We start from the raw sequence: 18,181 nt of genomic DNA on the forward strand, positions 1-18,181 counted from the left end.
AGATTAAAAAGTATATGTATGTGTGTGTGTATTTATTTATGTGTGTGTATATTGTGTGTATGTACACATATAACACTTATCTACTTCTTGAAAAATGCTGTTAGATTCTGTCTGAAAAGCTAATTGAACTACTACAAATCTCTCAGTCATTATTTTCTTATCTATAAAATGGGGATAAATGACTTGCCCAACATTACTTGGCATTAAGTGGCAAAACCAGAACTGAAATCTGGGTTTTCTATTTCCAAAGTCTCTATAATAATCACCTCCTTGCTCTCTCATCACTACTAACTTGCTCTCTGGTGGTTATGTCTCCATTCTCTCATAAGCTTCCCTCACAACTCACCTCCAAAACCCTTGTAACTTTAAGTGTTAACTCCCTTCATATCCAACCTTATTAAATTTAGTACAGTAGAGTGTAGGAGAAAAAGCACAAGTTTGGAAGGCAGATAGAAATATGAATTCTGGCTCCATCAAGTTCTAGTCTGTGATCCTAGGGTACATAACTTCTCACTGAACCTCAGTTTCCTCATATGTAGTGATGATAATACTAACCTGTTTTGTCTTTATAGATAAGTTTTATCTCTTCAACATGAGGCAATATGGTTTAAGGGGCTAAGAGAATGGGGCTCCTGAGGCCGATTGACTGTGTTTGAATCCTGCCTTAATACTTACAAGTTATGTGACTTCGGGCAGGTCATTTAACCTCCCTGTGCCCCAATTTCCTCATCTGTAAAATGGGAAAGATAATAGTACCCGTCTCACAGGGTCGTTATGAGGTTTAAATGAGATGATATTTGTTGAGCACCTAAGCAGTGTCTAACACATTATAATGCTCAGTAAACACTACCTATTCAGTCACTAGATTGTAAGTGCTTTGAGGACACGGATGATGACTCATATCTGTATTTCTCATCATATCGCATACATCAAAGACACTTAATAAATATTTATTGATAAATCGCATTAGTTAAACCTAGGACTCTGGATGCTGTAGTTTAAGGCATAATAAATATTGCTTCCCTGTCTTCTGATTTTTATACCATCTGTAAGCATACTGCAGTGAGTGATCACTTTTCAGACTTACTAACGGTGACTCACTTTTAAGCTTCTTAAGCAAGCTAGCCCAATGAACAGAACACTTGGGTGCTTCAACATTGTAACTGGGGCAATTAGGCTATATTACAATCTAGAAACTGACCACATTGGCAACTTAATCTCTCTCTCTCTTTTTACCCCGGCTTCTCAAAAAAATAAAGGAGAAGCTTATTTTAAGTAGCATTTTTCTGGGATTTAGATAGCTAAATCATCAGTGGGCTGAATCCTGGAGGTCTGGACATTCCCAGAGTAAGAAGCCCTTTCATCTGGAAGTCAAGCTGAAAAATAAAGGTCTTAAAATAATACATTAACGTAACAGCTATAATGGTACAAGAGTCGTAAAAATAGGTAAATGGCAGATGGTAATTAGGATTAGAAAATGTCCATTTCCATGGCAGTGAAAATACTTTGACCCAGCCCCATCTTTTCTCAAACTGGACTTGGGAGTTGGTCAGGAGGCTGTTCATCCACAGCCCCCATCACCCATATTGAGAAAATGAGACAGGCTAAAGAATGCCAAGTCGTGGCAAATCAACCCAAATCGACTCACAGATAACACTCTTTCACTTTATATTCCACAAGAGATACCCTTGCTTTTCCTTCACAAAATACCAACACTAAGGTACTCCATCACTTTTCATTAACTTAGAAACATCAGGGAAAGCAATCAGTAATCCCATTTTTCTCCTTTAGCCCAAGAGTTAGAGGAGGTTAATGATTATCAACTACCAAACAGCAAATATTTTCAGGGAAATTCTAAGTCCCTATTTGATTTTTATAAAAAATACTATATCTGCCTCTTAACTTACAAGACTGAACAATTAAAAGAAATATTCTGAGCCTAACCTGAGAAAATGCAGTTATAACAGCAATAATAATAATAGTATTGCAGCTCTCATTTAATGAGCATTTACTTAGGGGTCAGGTACTAAGCTAAAAACATTTCTTCCTCACAATAATGCTACTATCATTGTTCCTAACTTATAGATGACAGTGTAAGAAGGTAAGGGACTTGCCTAAGATCACACAGAGTTATTGGCATAGTAAGGCAGGAACCCAGGTCTGACTCTAAAGCAGGGGTTGGAAATCACAGTGATGGTCTGTTTTTGTATGGTCCAAGAGCTAAGAATGGCTTTTAAATTTTTAAGGGTTTACAGAAAGGAAAAGAACAAAACAAAGAAAAAAATGCAACACATTTCCACAACACAGAGATTGATGTGATCCACAAAGCCGACAATATTTACTCTCTGGCCCTTTACAGAAAAAATCTGCAGACCTCTGGTCTAAAGCCTTACATTTTTAACCACTTCATCACACTATATCTCTCTACAGGAAAGAGGTTTCTGTGATCAGTTCCTTCTTTTAACACCGTAATACTTACTTGGCATTTAATGGAATTTAAGATGCCTTTATTTTCTTTATATGACCTGTCTACCCAAGAAGGATAAGTTCCTTGAAGGTGGGGATCATATACTTCTTTGTATTTTCTGTGCATAACATAGTAGGCTGAGTAGCAAAGGTTTGTTGAGGATAGTAAATAAATCACACACAGGTATACAGAGAAATTATATAGAGATATATAGCTTATCTGGCTAATTTAGCTTAAGGAGCGCTGCAAATAGAATGCAAAAAAAAACCCATGAAATATGAAAAACCACCCAATATGTCTAAAAACTAAGAATCCTAGGGAGCAAAGATATTTTGCACACAGGCTTAGAATTTTATTACCTTACAAATGAAAAATAAGCCTGAGTTCCTGCATTTTCCTGATGGACACAACTACCTTTCCTTGCTATGCTACCCTTGAGCTGCACGTTCCAGAAGCCTGTATTTACTGGAAAGGGGCGGGGGGGGCGTGTGTGGAGAAAGGTCCTTTTGTGCCAAGGCTTCTCCCACCTATCTGCAAGCCTGAGACACAAAGCTCAACAAGCTCATCAATTTAAGCCTGTTCCAAATGAAGATAATCTTCGCTCGTGTACTGCACAGAAAGGATTGTTTGTCTGCCCTCATCTCTCCAGCCATATATGCCTCCGCGGTCATCTTAGATTAAGACAGTCAGCAATATGCATCTTTTCCTCTCATGAGGCCAAAATGCCTCCGAGTCCATGGTTTGATTTGCCCTTCTCTCCTCATGACCAAAAAATAAAGATAAATAAGAAACCTCGCAAAGAAAGCACACTAAGACACAAGAACTGAAGCCATTTACTCAACGATCTGTCAATAATCTTATGCTACCAGCAAGTCACCCACAATACCGCATATGCGTGGTGTTCTTAATTACTGTTTGGCCGAACTGTCCTGATCATCCTACAGTACAACATGCTGCTGGAAGATCTTTACCTCTTGTCCTCACCGCGGCACGGCCTGAATTAGAAGAGGCAACCATACGTATCCATATCAGATATTACAGGCATAGTACAATACATCAGGACGTCATCAAAAATGCCCTAAGCCTTCTTCGGCTTCTTTCCTGTTCAGGTTTTTACTTGGGGTACACGGGAGTCAGCTTTTCATTCTCAGCCTCCAAAGGACAGGGCGTAGCAAGATCTGGGTGATGGGGACAGGTGGACTCTGGCTCCAAAAGAACGTCAGATGCTGAGCAGCAGAGATACTACTGCAGCTTCAATGGACCTTAAACGAACTGACACCCAGAGAAATGGATCGCTATGCTGGCTTCCCCTCCCCCAGTCCTCAGCCTAATCTGAGACACCGCACCCACTCCCTTCCCATCCTCAGTCCCAGGTCCCGAGCTCGGTAGGCAGAGGCGGAGGGGGTGGCGGGTGCGGAAGAAAAAGGGGGTGGGGTCGGAGGAAAAAAAGGTGCGGACCGGCAGAGGAAAGGGGGGCGCGAAGCGAAGAAAACGGGGGGCGACGCTGAGGAGGAAACGGGGTAAGGCAGAGAAACGAGGGGCGTAGCAGAAAAAAGGGGCGCGAGGGAGAGAAACGGGGGTGGGGGAGAAAGGCGAGACGGAAAATGGAAGGAATTGGAAGGGGAGCCGAACGTAGGCCGTGCAGGGCCAGGAGAGGAGGCGAGGCAGCCGGGTAGCAGAGAAGGGGGGGAGCGCCAGGGGCGGACACGGGCTTGAGGCACTTGCCATAAATCATAGCCAGGCCGGTTTCGTGCAGGAAGCGGGCCCGGCGGTGCTTGAAGAGCCAGATCGTGAGAATGGTGAGCGTGAGCAGCAGGATGAAGATGAGCAGATTGGCGCTGTCCTGCCGGTGGCTCTCCTCCGCCTGCTTCTCTGACACGATCTCCTCGTCCATGGCTCTCGCTTCTCCGCCAGCGCCGTCCGAAGCCCCGGCCCAGCGAAAGACTCCCACTGCGAGGAGCAACCAGAGCGGCAGCGTGAGCCGGCGGGCCCGGGGGCCACCGCCGCCGACGCCGCGGCGGAGGGGCGCCCGCAGCCAGCCGCGCCGAGACATAACTCCCCCCGCCCCCGGCCCCGCTCCTCACCCGCAGTCGCCGGCTGTCGGACCACTCCCCGAGGCCTCACGGGAAAGGGGCGGGGCCCCAGGGAAGCCGTCGGAGCGCGCGCCGCCGCCGCCGCCGCCGCCGCCGCCGCCGCTCTTAAAGGGGACGCGACACTCTCAGCGCGCTGGGCCCCAAGCCTTTGGCCTTCTGTCCCCCACTGCACCAGCTCCCCGCTCAGGCTCCGCTGCCAGGCAATGAAAGACCGTCGAATCTAGCCCACTGCCTTCTGGAAAAGAAACCTGGGCTCAGCGTAATCAAAGCGTGGCAAATTGCGCTCTGTCTAGTTCGATCCTATTCTTAGAGCTCTCAGGGGAATCGATCTTTCATAACCCATCTCAATATTGTCCCCCAGTGTCTCTTAACAGGATAAGAAGTTGTCCTCTTGGGAAGGGCCTAAATCTCCATCTGTAATTTAAATCGGATTCTGCTTGTTCTGTCCTCGTAGGGAAAAAAAACAACAGCACTGTAGTAGTTCACAAATAATTGACTCAAAGGTAAGGATTATGTGTGTGTCTGTATGCTAGGTTTTCTCTACACGTAAATTACCTGGTGTGAGTCATCTCTTGCAGATAAACTCTTCAATCTCACAAAGATTCAATCGGTTTGTGCTCAAATTCACCCATGCTTCAAACACTCCCCTCCCTCCCCAGGAAGAAATCTTTTGTGCTGTGATCAGTTTCTCCTTCCCCTCTTGCTCCTTTTCCCTTCTATCTTAAAGCAGATTTCCCCAGCTCAGAAGCCACCTTTGACACCATATCTCATCTCTCTTCCTCAAAGGGTATTTTCCCTGTTCTCAGCCTCTCAACCTTGCACACCAGAATTTTCACAGTCCTCACCTCTTTGAGAACAGCGGATTTCTATTTTCTCCATTCTCCTCAGATCACTCATTAGTCTTTGTGGGCTTTTTGTTCCCTCTAGACTTTCTCTAGAATGTTTCATTTCTACCTCTGCAGGAATGAACTCCAGATCCCAAGTCCTGACCTGCCACCCTCCCTTCAGGCCTCTACCTGTTGGATGCTGAGCATATCCTGCTGAGGCTCCTACCAATCTCCAAAACTAAAAATGTTTTTAAATGAGCTCATTTTACCCCTACCGATATATAGTCTTTCTCAATTCTTTCATACCATTGATGATACTAGCTATCAATCCAATTCCTATCATTCTGCCTAGAAGTCATGACTCTCAAACGTTTTGGCCACATTACGGCCATATAACCTCTTTGCTAAGGCAAACAACATCCAGGCAACTCCCAGCTGTCCCAGTGTGGATTCACTCCCATTAACCAGCTCATTAAGTTCTGTGAGGATGGTGAGCTAAAAAAAAAAAAAAAAAAGTGCTGGAATGGTGCTTAAGTCCAAGTTCTATCCCTGTTGGGTCAGGGGCTGTGCCAGTGACTGAGCCCAGTCTCTCCTCTTAGTACCTGGGTCTGCCTGTCCCTTCCCAACCTCATGGCTGCCCGTCCCCTATACCCTGCCTCCAGCCTAACCTCACTGCCCTGTGTGAACAGGGCTGGGCTGTGTAGAGACAAGAAACCCAAGTGAGGATCCTTCCCAGTCTCCCCACTGCCCCCCCGCCCCAGACCTATCTCTGTCACACCAGAAGACCTAGCAAAGAAGTATCCCCGCTTCTTCAGGCCTAACCACCCAACCCAAGGCTGTTTTGCCCCGGCACAAAACCATTTTTCATTCTCCTAGTGTTTGGAGCTCAAGAAAAAACCAAAACAAAACGAAAGTCACAGATTGCTTGCCTGGCGGGAGTTAACAAACGTCTCCAAGCTCCAGACTCTACCTCTGTTTACTGGCCCCAGCGATTTAGTATCCCCACTCTCACCCTTTCCCCAGCAACCTCGTTAGAGCAGAGTTCCAGGAGGAATCTTGAGAGGCCGAAAATTTTATCAGGCAGGCCAACTCCATGAGCCCTTGGCTCCCCTCAGAATGTACTTCTTTCTCAACCCAACAGTGCCCTGTGTGCCTCTCGCCCTCCAGTTTCTCCTCTCACTACTGCTGCCCCCTGCCAAGCCTTGTCATGTGCTTTCTGGAGTACCCTCCACTAGGAACAAACTGCCCAGCCCTCTCAGTTGCTGCACCGATGCCCTCTCCATCTCCTCCTTTTCCCGGTACCTGAATCTTGCTCAGGACATCACAAGCTCTGCCGCTGTTTCAAGTGGAGGCTGCTTATTTCCTCACCACTCCACTGTCCTACACACACACACACACACACACACACACACACACACACACACACACACACACACATACTCTTACGCTCACGCCCTGTATCAGGTGGCCTGAAGGAGGAGCGGGAACTCCGCTCACTCCCCATTGATTGTTGTTCCAGGCTCCTTACTGCTCCACCCTGCCTCGAAGCGCTAACACCCTCTCCTTTCCCGGTCTTCTAACGACTTCCTGGTCTCTCTTGCACTTTCACCAAGCACTTGGGTATATGCTTCACAGCTTCCTCTCCCCTCCCCCCCCACCGCCCCGCACCTACACACCTCAGCCCCGCCTTCGATGCTCTTACAGGTAAGTCACACGGAGTTCGAGACTTGCCTCCTTTTTTACTGGGAAAATCAAGATCCTCAGGAAAACAGTCCTCACCGTCCTCACCGTCCTCAGCCTGCGGTCTCCCTTCAATATACCAACAGTGCCCACGCGTTCCTCCTGCCCTCCAGCCTCAGTGCTAGCGCTCTTCCCTCCTCCCTTATGAAACGTAAGCCCCAGTCTACGCTCCGCATCCCGCCACCTCCTTCCTGCCTCTTCTAGGACCTACTCCAACTGTCATCTCCCTCCACCATCTTCAGCGGCTCCTTCTCCACCCCCTTCCTGTTCTCTAAAACCGCCTTCAGGTCTCTTTTAAGAAACAGCACCCCGCCCGCGCCCCTCCAGTCCACACGCCCCTCTTCTACCGCACCATTTCTCTCCTCCCATTTCTCTCCTCCCGTTCAGACCGAGCTTCTCAAAAGAGTCGTCTGCACTGCCGCCTGTTTTGGTATGGCATGCTTTTGACATTTTTTAGTGGTTGAAAAGTAAAATCGAAAGAAGACTGTTTTCTGACACGTGAAAATCCCGTGCGATTCATATCGCAGTGTCCACCAGTAAAAGTTGACTGGACACAGCTATGCCCATTTGTTCACTGATTGTCTGTGGTAGCTTTGGGACTACAAGGCAGAGTGAGTGGTTGCAAAGGAGACTGTGTATTAATCTCCAAAATTTACAAGCAGCTCATGCAGCTCAATATCAAGAAAACACAAAACCCAATCCAAAAATGGGCAGAAGACCTAAATAGACATTTCTCCAAAGAAGATATACAGATTGCCAACAAACATATGAAAGGATGCTCAACATCACTAATCATTAGAGAAATGCAAATCAAAACTACAATGAGGTATCACCTCACACCAGTCAGAATGGCCATCATCAAAAAATCTAGAAACAATAAATGCTGGAGAGGGTGTGGAGAAAAGGGAACACTCTTGCACTGTTGGTGGGAACGTAAATTGATACAGCCACTATGGAGAGCAGTATGGAGGTTCCTTAAAAAAAACTAAAAATAGAGCTACCATTCGACCCAGCAATCCCACTACTGGACATATACCCTGAGAAAACCATAATTCAAAAAGAGTCATGGACCACAATGTTCATTGCAGCTCTATTTACAATAGCCAGGACATGGAAGTAACCTAAGTGTCCATCCACAGATGAATGGATAAAGAAGATGTGGCACATATATACAATGGAATATTACTCAGCCATAAAAAGACAGGAAATTGAGTTATTTGTAGTGAGGTGGGTGGACCTAGAGTCTGTCATACAGAGTGAAGTAAGTCAGAAAGAGAAAAACAAATACCATATGCTAACACATATATATGGAATCTAAAACAAAATGGTTCTGAAGAACCCAGGGGCAGGACAGGAATAAAGATGCAGACATAGAGAATGGACTTGAGGACACGGGGAGGGGGAAGGGTAAGCTGGGATGAAGTGAGTGAGTGGCATGGACATATCTACACTACCAAATGTAAAATAGATAGCTAGTGGGAAGCAGCCACATAGCACAGGGAGATCAGCTCGGTTCTTTGTGACCACCTAGAGGGGCGGGATAGGGAGGGTGGGAGGGAGACGCAAGAGAGAGGAGATATGGGGATATATGTATATGTATAGCTGATTCACTATAAAGCAAAAACTAACACACCATTGTAAAGCAATTATACTCCAATAAAGATGTTAAAAAAAAAAAGAAAATATGAGGGAAAAAAAAAAGAGAGAGAGAGACTGTATAGCCTGCAAAGCCTCCAGTATTTCCTGCCTGGTCCTTTACAGGAAAGGTTTGCTGACCTTTGCCTCGGCCTCTGCCAATCATTACTCTACACTTTTACCAGAGGGATCTTTCTGAAGCACAAGTCTGATTATATATATCACAGCCCTGCTCCAAACCCTCCACTGACCCCATGGCCTTCAGTTCTGGCTCCTTAGCTTGGCACATGGAGCTCCACACATCCTGACTCCAGACTGTTTCTTCACCATATATCCTGTCTTTCTCCCCCAAATATATTGTGCTTCAGCCTTTCTGAACTCCTTGTAGTTTCCTGAAAGCTTCATGTGCTCTCATGTGTCTATGTGCCTTGCCATGTTCTTCCTCTGCTTGAAGAGTCCTTCAACGCATTCCTCACCTAACTAGCTTCTCATCTGACAAAACTCAGTTTAAAGGTCACCAAGATTTCCAGGATACCCTCAGGCTGAGTTAGGGGCTCCTTTTATGGGTTTCCAGAGCCCCGCCCCCTCCCCAGGCAAATCTCTCTCTTAGCCCTCCTGAAATATTATGTTTGATTGAAATGTTTCTGATGCCACAGGTCATGGGTATCTTGAGGGCAGGAACCAGGCGTTACTTATTTCTTTACTGACAGCCTCTAGCCGAAGGCCTAACCAAAACAGGTACTCAATACAACATATCTGAGCATCAGTGAATGTCTCTTCAATTTCACTGAGTACCAAGGAAATCTCCATGTTTGTAGATGACATTAAATTCCCCTAGGTACCTAGGTTCAGTTCAAGGATAAAAGAAAGAGGACTTTACTGTACTGGGTACATAGTAAGTGCTCAGGAAGGACTTAATAATTGAAAAGTGTACATAAGTTTAGGCCAGCGTTTGCTGCAGTCCTTGGTTCTTTGGAGGTGCGTGATAAACATTGAATTAATTAATTCATATGTTGGGGGAAAGGCTGAAAAAGCTAAGTTGAGGCCGTATTGTGGAAAGTCTTAATGCCGCAAATAATTTTAACTCATTCATTTCCCTGCTCAAAACCTCTCCAGTATTAATTTGGCAACAGAAAGGGGGATAAATGAAATGCAGAGTGATGGGCGATGGGGGAGGCCAGTTAAGAGGTTGGAAAGGTAGTCTTGCCGAAAAGCAGTGAGGCCTTAATTTTTGGGATGCAGTAGGAATGGAAACGGGAGGCTGGGTGAGAAAGCCAACATGGAGGGTGGTAGGATAACCTGTTTTAGCAGCTGATTTGGTGAGTGGATGGGGAGCGCTTGAGGAAGAAGGATTGAAAGATGACTCCAAGGTTTTGAACCTGGACAACTGGAAAGCATAAGACTACTAATAGCATTAAAATGGGAGTCAGAAGGTAGAGCTCAGCTCTGGACAGGTTGGATTTAAGGGACTGGTGGGATATCCAAGTGGAGGTATCGAAATGGGTGACTAAAAGCTGGGGTCTGGAGTTCAGGAGTGAAGTCAGGACCAGTGACAGAAATTGGAGCTATGTGCACAATATTGAAGCGTGGGAGTCATGTGTTCTCCAAAGAAGAGGGAGTAGAAAGAGAGCCAGTACTAGGACAGTAGTATAGGGAAAGCCTATATTCAAAGAGTAGAAGGAAGAATAGAAGGTCACACATATCAGTTAGAACTCAACATAATTATGCTGGAGTTTTCAGTTTATTTCCTGAACATACCAGCCCAATGTGCTAAAAAAGCAAATAAGATTTTTGGTGTCATTTTCAGTGTCAAGGCTATTTGAAATGAATACTCGTATTAACCTCAGACAAGTAACCTAGGATACTTTATGCAGATGTACTAATGAAACCCCATGAGAAATATTAGTGGATCTGGAAACAGTCCAGAGAATAGCAATTAAAATAACCAGGGCTTCCCTGGTGGCGCAGTGGTTGAGAGTCGCCTGCCGATGCAGGGGACACGGGTTCGTGCCCCGGTCCGGGAAGATCCCACATGCCGCAGAGCGGCTGGGCCCGTGAGCCATGGCCGCTGAGCCTGCGCGTCCGGAGCCTGTGCTCCCCAACAGGAGAGGCCACGACAGGGAGAGGCCCGCGTACCGCAAAAAAAAAAACAAAAAAACAAAAAAAACAGAGGGGTGGAGCAACTGATGTTTTAGGAAAGACTAAAGGGATACAGAGCCTGTTCAGTCTGGAAAAATAGCTAGAAGAGTCAACAGGAGCATCAACAACAATAACAATGGCTAAAATTTATTGAGTGCTCCCTGTGTGTGAGATTATTGTAAACAACTTGTAGGCATCATCTCACTCGATTCTGACAACAATCTTAACAGGTAAGTACTATTATTATTCCCACTTTACAGATGAGGAAACTGAGGCACAGTGAAGTTAAGTAACTTGTCCAATCTGCCACAGGTAGTAAAGGAGAAGCCAGGATTTCAACCCAATCTGATTCTAGGGGGAGTGGCCAAGATGGCAGAGTAGGAAGACCCTGAGCTCACTCCTCCCATGGGCACACCAAAATTACAGTTATTTGTGGAGCAACTATTGATGAGAAAGACCAGAAGAATAGCAGAAAAGATTTTCTACAACTAAAGATATAAAGAAGGAACCCCCATGAGACAGGTAGGAGGAACAGAGACCCAGTATACTCAAGACCTGTACTCCTGGGTGGGCAACCCACAAACAGAAGGATAATTACAATTGCAGAGGTTCTCCCCAAGGAGCAATGGGTCTGAGCCCCACATCAGGCTCCCCAGCCCGGGGGTCCTGCACCAGGAAGAGAAGCTCTCAGAATGTTTGGCTTTGAAGGCCAGCGGGCTTACTTTTGGCAGAGCCAGAGGGCTATGCGAAACGGAGACTCCACTCTTAAACGGCACACACAAAATCTCACACACTCCGGCACCCAGGGCAGAAGCAGTAATGTGAAATGAGCCTGGGTCAGACCCGCCTGCTGATTTTGGAGAGTCTCCCGGAGAGGCGGGAGGCAACTGCAGCTCACCCTGGGGACACAGACACTGGCGACAGCCATTTTTGGGAGCTCGTTCTACCACGTGGACACTGGTGCTATCAAGTGCCATTTCGGAATTCTCCTTCTAGCTTATTAGTGCAGGGACCTGGCCCTGCCCCTGCTCACCAGCTTGTTGGCACCAGTACTGGGACACCTCAGGCCAAGCAACTGGCTGAGAGGAGATATAGACCCACTCACCAGCAGGCCTGCTGCCTTAAGAACCCCTGAGCCCACAGCTGCCCCGGGACCCAGCCCTGTTCACCAGAGGGCTCAGGAGCTGGCCTTGCACACCAGTGCACTGGCACCATCCCTGGGACGCCCAGGGCCCTGCACCCAGAGACCCTGGGACCTGGCTGCACCTACCAGTGGACTGGCAGTAGCCCTGGGATCACCTTCACCCACCAGTGGGTGGGCACCAATCCTGGGATTCCCCAGGGCCCTGGCCCCACCCACCAGGCTGACACAGTCCTCAGGACCTGGCCCTGTACACCAGCAGGCCAACACCAGCTCTGGGACACTCTGGGCCCCTTAGCCAGTGGCCTGGGATCTGGTCCCACCCACCCGTGGGCTGACACCAGCTTTGGGACTTCCAAGGCCCTGCAGCCAGATATCCGAGGAATTGGCTCTGCCCAACCAGCAAGCTGGCACTAGCCCTGGGATCCTCTGGGCCCTAGCCCTTCCCAGCAGCAGGCCAACACAAGCTGTGAGACGCCTTGGACTGCTCAGCTAGCCACCCCGGGTTTTGGCCCAACTCATCAGCGGGCCAGTGCCAGCTTTGGGACACCTTGGACACCACAGCCAACCTTGTCAGGAGCCAGCCCCACCCACCAGCAGGCCAACAGCAGATCTGGGAACCTCGGCCCTCCAACCACCCACCCCAGAACCTGGTTCTGCCCACCAGTGGGCCAGCACTAGCCCTGGGACCCACTGGGGCTCTCAAGCCAGCAACCTTGTGACCTGACCACACCCACCAGTAGCCTGCAGCCTCTGCACAAGTCAGGACCTGGCAACCAATCAGACTGGGGGCCAGCCGTGCCTACCAGACTACCAACCACAATAGAAGGACCCACACATCTCACATAGGGGGCACCCCTAGAGCATATAGCTCTGGTGACCAGAGGGGAGTGTGCTGCTGGGACGCATAGGATATCTCCTACAAATGGCCACTTATGCAAGGTCAGGAAATGTAACCAACTTACCAGATACATAAAAATAAATACAGCAAATTAGGTAAAATGAGGTGACAAAGAAACATGTTCCAAACAAAGGAACAAGATAAAACCTCAGAAGAACTAAGTGAAGTGGAGATAGGCCATCTACCCAATAAAGAGTTCAAGGTAATGATTGTAAATATATTCAAAGAATTTGCGAGAAGATTGGATGAACAGAGTGAGAAGTTAGAAGTTTTTAACAGAGTTAGAAAATATAAAGACCTAAACAGAGATGAAGAATACAATAATTGACATTAAAAATACACTAGAAGGAATCAACAGTAAATTAGATGATACTGAGGAACGGATCAGCGAGCTGGAAGACAGAGTAGTGGAAATCACTGAAGCTCAGCATATAAAATAGAAAAGAATAAAAAGCAATGAGGACAGGGACTTCCCTGGTGGTCCAGTGGTAAAGAATCTGCCTTACAATGCAGGGGTCACGGGTTCGATCCCTGGTCAGGGAACTAAGATCCCACATGCTGTGGGGCAACTAACCCCCATGCCACAACTACTGAGCTTGTGGGCCTCAACTAGAGAGCCCACATGCCGCAAACTCCAGAGCCCACGCACTCTGGAACCTGCACACCACAACTAGAGAGAAGCCCGTGTGCCGCAACAAAGAGCCCGCGCACCTCAGCGAAAGATCCTGCATGCCTCAACGAAGATCCCTCGTGCCGCAACTAAGACCCAACGCAGCCAAAAAAAAAAAAAATCTTAAAAAAAAGCAATGAGAACAGCTTAAGAGACCTCTGGAACAACATCAAGCTACTAACATTCACATTAAAGGGGTCCTAGAAGGAGAAGAGAGAGCGAAAGGGACTGAGAACATATTTGAAGATATAATAGCTGATAACTCCCCTGACCTGGGAAAGGAAACAGACACCCAAGTCCAGAAAGCACAGAGAATCCCAAAAAGGAACCCAAAGAGGACCACACCAAGATATACTGTAATTAAAATGGCAAAAATTGTACATAAAGGGAGACTATTAGAAGCAACAAGGGAAAAGCAACGTTACGTACAAAGGAACTCCCATAAGGTTATCATCTCACTTTTCAGCAGAAACTCTACAGGCCAGAAGGGAGTGGAATGATATATTTAAAGTGATGAAAGGGAAGAACCTACAACCAAGAATACTCTACCCAGCAAGGCTTTCATTCAGATTTGATGGAGAGATCAAAAGTTTTACACACAAACAAAAGCTAAAAAAGTTCAGCACCGAACTTCCCTGGTGGTGCAGTGGTTAAGGATCCGCCTGCCAATGCAGGGGACACGGGTTCAATCCCTGGTCTGGGAAGATCCCACATGCTGCGCAGCAACTAAGCCCATGCGCCATAACTACTGAGCCTGCGCTCTAGAGCCCGCAAGCCACAACTACTGAGCCTGCGTGCCACAACTACTGAAGCCCTCGCGCCTAGAGCCCGTGCTCCACAACAAGAGAAGCCATCGCAATGAGAAGCCAGTGCATTACAACGAAGAGTAGCTCCCACTCGCCGCAACTAGAGAAAGCCCACGTGCAGCAATGAAGACCCAAGGCAGCCAAAAATAAATAAATAAATAAATAAATAATAAATAATTTTCGTCTCTCAAACCTCTAAAAAAAAAAAAAGTGTTCAGCACCACTAAACCAGCTTTACAACAAATGCTAAAGGAACTTCTTGAGGTGGAAAAGAAAAGGCCACAACTAGAAACATGAAAATTATGAAAGGAAAAATCTCATTGGTAAAGGCAAAAGCACATTAAAGTAGTAAATCAACCATGTATAAAGCTAGTAGGAAAGTTGAAAGACAAAAGTTATAAAATTATCTATATTTGCAATAATTAGTTAAGGGATACAGAAAACCAAAAGATGTAAAATATGATATCAAAACAGTAAATATGGGGGGAGGGGAGTAAAAATGCAGGGTTGTTAAAATGTGTTTGAACTTAAGAGATCAGAAGCCTAAAATAATCACATATATAGATTAAGAGGTACAAACTTCCAGCTGCAAAAATAAATGAGTCATGTATATGAAATGTACAGTGTGGGGAATCTAGTCAATAACTATGTAAAATCTTTGAATGGTGACATCATAACTAGACTTACCATGGTGATCCTTTTGAAATTTATAGAAATGCCAAATCACTATGTTGTATAACAGGAACTAACATAGTGTTGTAGGTCAATTATACTTCAAAACAAACAAACAAGGTCATAGAAAAAGAGATCAGATTTGTGGTTACCAGAGATGGGGGCTAGGGGGAGGGGGAATTGGATGAAGGTGGTCAAAAGGTACAAACTTTCACTTATAAAAGATAAATACGTACTAGGGATGTGATGTACAACATGATAAATATAATTAACACTGCTAGGTGTTATATATGAAAGCTGTTGAGAGTATCCTAAGAGTTCTCATCATAAGAAAAAAATTTTTTTCTATTTCTTTAATTTTGCATCTATATGAGATGATAGATGTTCACTAAACTTACTGTGGTCATCATTTCATGACGTATGGAAGCCAAATCATTACGCTGTACACCTTAAACTTATACAGTGCTGTATGTCAGTTATATCTCAATAAAACTGGAAGAAAAAAATAAATAATAAAAAATAAACCCAATCTGATTCTTGAGCATATGTTCTTAACCACAGTAGTATAAACCTTCCAGCAAAATAATCTTAAAGATATGAATCAAGTAACCAATCTTTTAACTAAGATTCAAAACTCAAAATACCAACACACCACTTAATGTTTTAAGAGGAAGACACATTGCTTTGTTGTTTGAATTTCTTAGACTGAGCAGAAGAATAAAATATATATATATATATATATATATATATAAAACACTAGTTTATATAGTAGTAAACCTCTAGAATTTGTGATCCAGGGGGGTTGTAATAAATAGCTTGAAGAAAGGTTTAGCATCTACAATAGATATATGGCTCCTATAGATACCTATAATAGTCAGGAATATATTTCTAGGGAAGGTGGGTTTTTGAACTAAGTAGGAAAGGACAGAGCGTGCTAGGTAGAGGGAGAATCTGCTTGGGAAATGGGTACATGGATGTGGTGTATGAAGTTACTCCTCCAGTTGGGTGGCATGTAACAAAGTTAATTAACTTGAAGACAATTCTGGGATTGCAGTGCTTTCTCTATTCAACCAACTATCCTGGGGAAACAGTGATGAGCCTTCATAAACAACATCTCCATCTCCATAGGAAACGCTTTAGAGATGGTTATCCCCACCTTTAATAACATCCACATCATTTATCCACTGTGCATGTGGACGACGGCTGTTTCTTTGGGAAAACTAAAGGCACTTCTTGGGTCACCCAGGAATTTAAATGCTCTTTCTCATGAAGTTTGACTTTTGTTCTAAGAGCTCGTGAAAACACTGCTGCCATTAACTGTAACTTGCACCTTTGGGATTAACTCTAACGTAGAGAACACTGCATGAGTGGACCCAAGGTACTTAGTAACTGTGACTTAGTAAATTCCTTAGTAATTGTGACTATGAATATCTTGGCCTCCTTTCAGGGTGGAATCTATAGATGAGACAAAATCCTACCTCATGAATATGAGTTAACCATTTATTTCTAGAAAATGTAAAACTAGGTAGCTTGCACTCAGTATGTGGGTAACAGATTCAAAAGAAGAGAGTGGGGAATGCATTTTAAGAGTATAACGGAGAAAACAAAATTCAAGGCCTGGACAGGGGTCACTTCCCTGAAGACTAGGATAATGTATTGGTGGCTTATACAAATACCAGATTCCTCACTGGCTCTCTCTTTTTTCTATAACCTCATCTTTTTAAAAGAAAGTCACCAGATCTCAGCTCCTTTAAGAAACCTCCTAATCATTTTCTGCTTCAGATAAATTAACAGAAGTAATTTAATAGGGTACCTGAAAAAACTAATTTCAATTTGACTATTATCAAAGCCAAAACAAAGTTTTAAGATTTTTTTTGGATCACCTATGTTTTCAACCTTGTCACCTCCCAGCGGTGGAGAAGGAAGCACTTTCCTGTTAAGTGCAGAGAGATTATTTCCTGGTTCGTCCTGATTGTGAGGTCTATAAATAGGGCTACATTTGTAAGGAATACAATATACTGTACTTGACATTGATCAAGTACCGTGTCAACTCTCGGCTTAGAGGTGAAGAAATTGGAGAGGGCCCAGAGAAAAATAATGACTATAATTAAAGGTTTGGAAAATGGGATCCAGGACAAAAACTATATAGGTAAAGTTGAGGAAATCTGATGACTCTTGGATGCCTTCTTTATTTTCTCAACGTTTTCAGCTTTGAGGAAGCTCAAGTATATCGGAAAATGCTTATCATCAATCAAAGTGCTACCAAAATCTAAGGGTGTGTACAAGTCCACAGGGATTTTTGAATCCACTTCAAAAATAATGGACGGACTCTCTATAGAGATTCTTTCAAAGGAGGATACATCCCTCTCTACTTCTTTCCCATAATTCATTCATTCATTCAGCAAACACTGAATGCCTATTATGTGACAGGCAACGTTCTAAGTATAGACAGAAATCTCTGTCTTCTTGGAACTTACATTCCTGGAGGAAGAGAGCTGGTAAACAATAATAACACAACAAACATAAAAAATAGGTAAATTATAGAGTATGTTATAAGGTGATATAAAAATAGAGCAGGTGAGGGAGATCAGGAATGGAAAGAATGCAAATTTAAAAGGGTGGAGAGGATAGGCGTCTAGTAGCCAGTAAGAGTGAGCAAATTGATGCAGCTAAAACGAATTCTGACAGGGCTAAGGGCAAAGGATGGTGGTCACACTTTGCATTTACCTTGTGATATGCAGTTTACAACATTGTGCCAACCAGTCAGGAGGCACTGGAGGAGTTGGTGGAGTTTGGAAAAAGGGGTGAATTCTGTTTTGGCCATAGTAAGTGTTAAAGGCCACAGGATAGAAATAAATGATCAGCAGGGAGTTGGAAATGCAGGTCTGGAGCGCAGGAAAGACATTTGAGATAGAGATGTCGACTTGGAATCACTAATATTGACGATGGCTGAAAGCAGTGGGTATGAATAGGTGAGCTGGCCAAAGGAGAATACAGTGGAAAGAGGTCAATGTGAAATGTCTATAGTGTAGTGGATGAAGACAAAGAAAAAAATCGAGAAAGGAGAGTATATTTTATCCTGATCAGAGA

General features: G+C 44.9%; 1 protein-coding gene across 6 annotated transcripts in view; it reads right to left on the reverse strand.

The window, feature by feature from the left end:
* SLC9A6 (solute carrier family 9 member A6) overlaps positions 1–7,579 on the reverse strand; it is a 55,489-nt gene extending 47,910 nt beyond the window's left edge. For 2 of the 6 annotated variants that reach the window (XM_067723986.1, XM_067723993.1), the window contains exon 1: positions 4,193–4,520. In XM_067723986.1, coding sequence (XP_067580087.1) covers positions 4,193–4,520 — 328 coding nt within the window. Of the gene's footprint in view, positions 1–4,192; positions 4,521–4,551; positions 4,796–6,689; positions 6,817–7,063; positions 7,376–7,479 lie in introns of those variants that run through there. The other 4 variants (XM_067723992.1, XM_067723991.1, XM_067723987.1 and 1 more) reach the window with 4 other exon arrangements.
* Between the last annotated feature and the right edge of the window lie 10,602 nt (positions 7,580–18,181).

This window comes from Pseudorca crassidens, chromosome X, assembly GCF_039906515.1.
Source record: "Pseudorca crassidens isolate mPseCra1 chromosome X, mPseCra1.hap1, whole genome shotgun sequence".
Lineage (NCBI taxonomy): Eukaryota > Metazoa > Chordata > Mammalia > Artiodactyla > Delphinidae > Pseudorca > Pseudorca crassidens.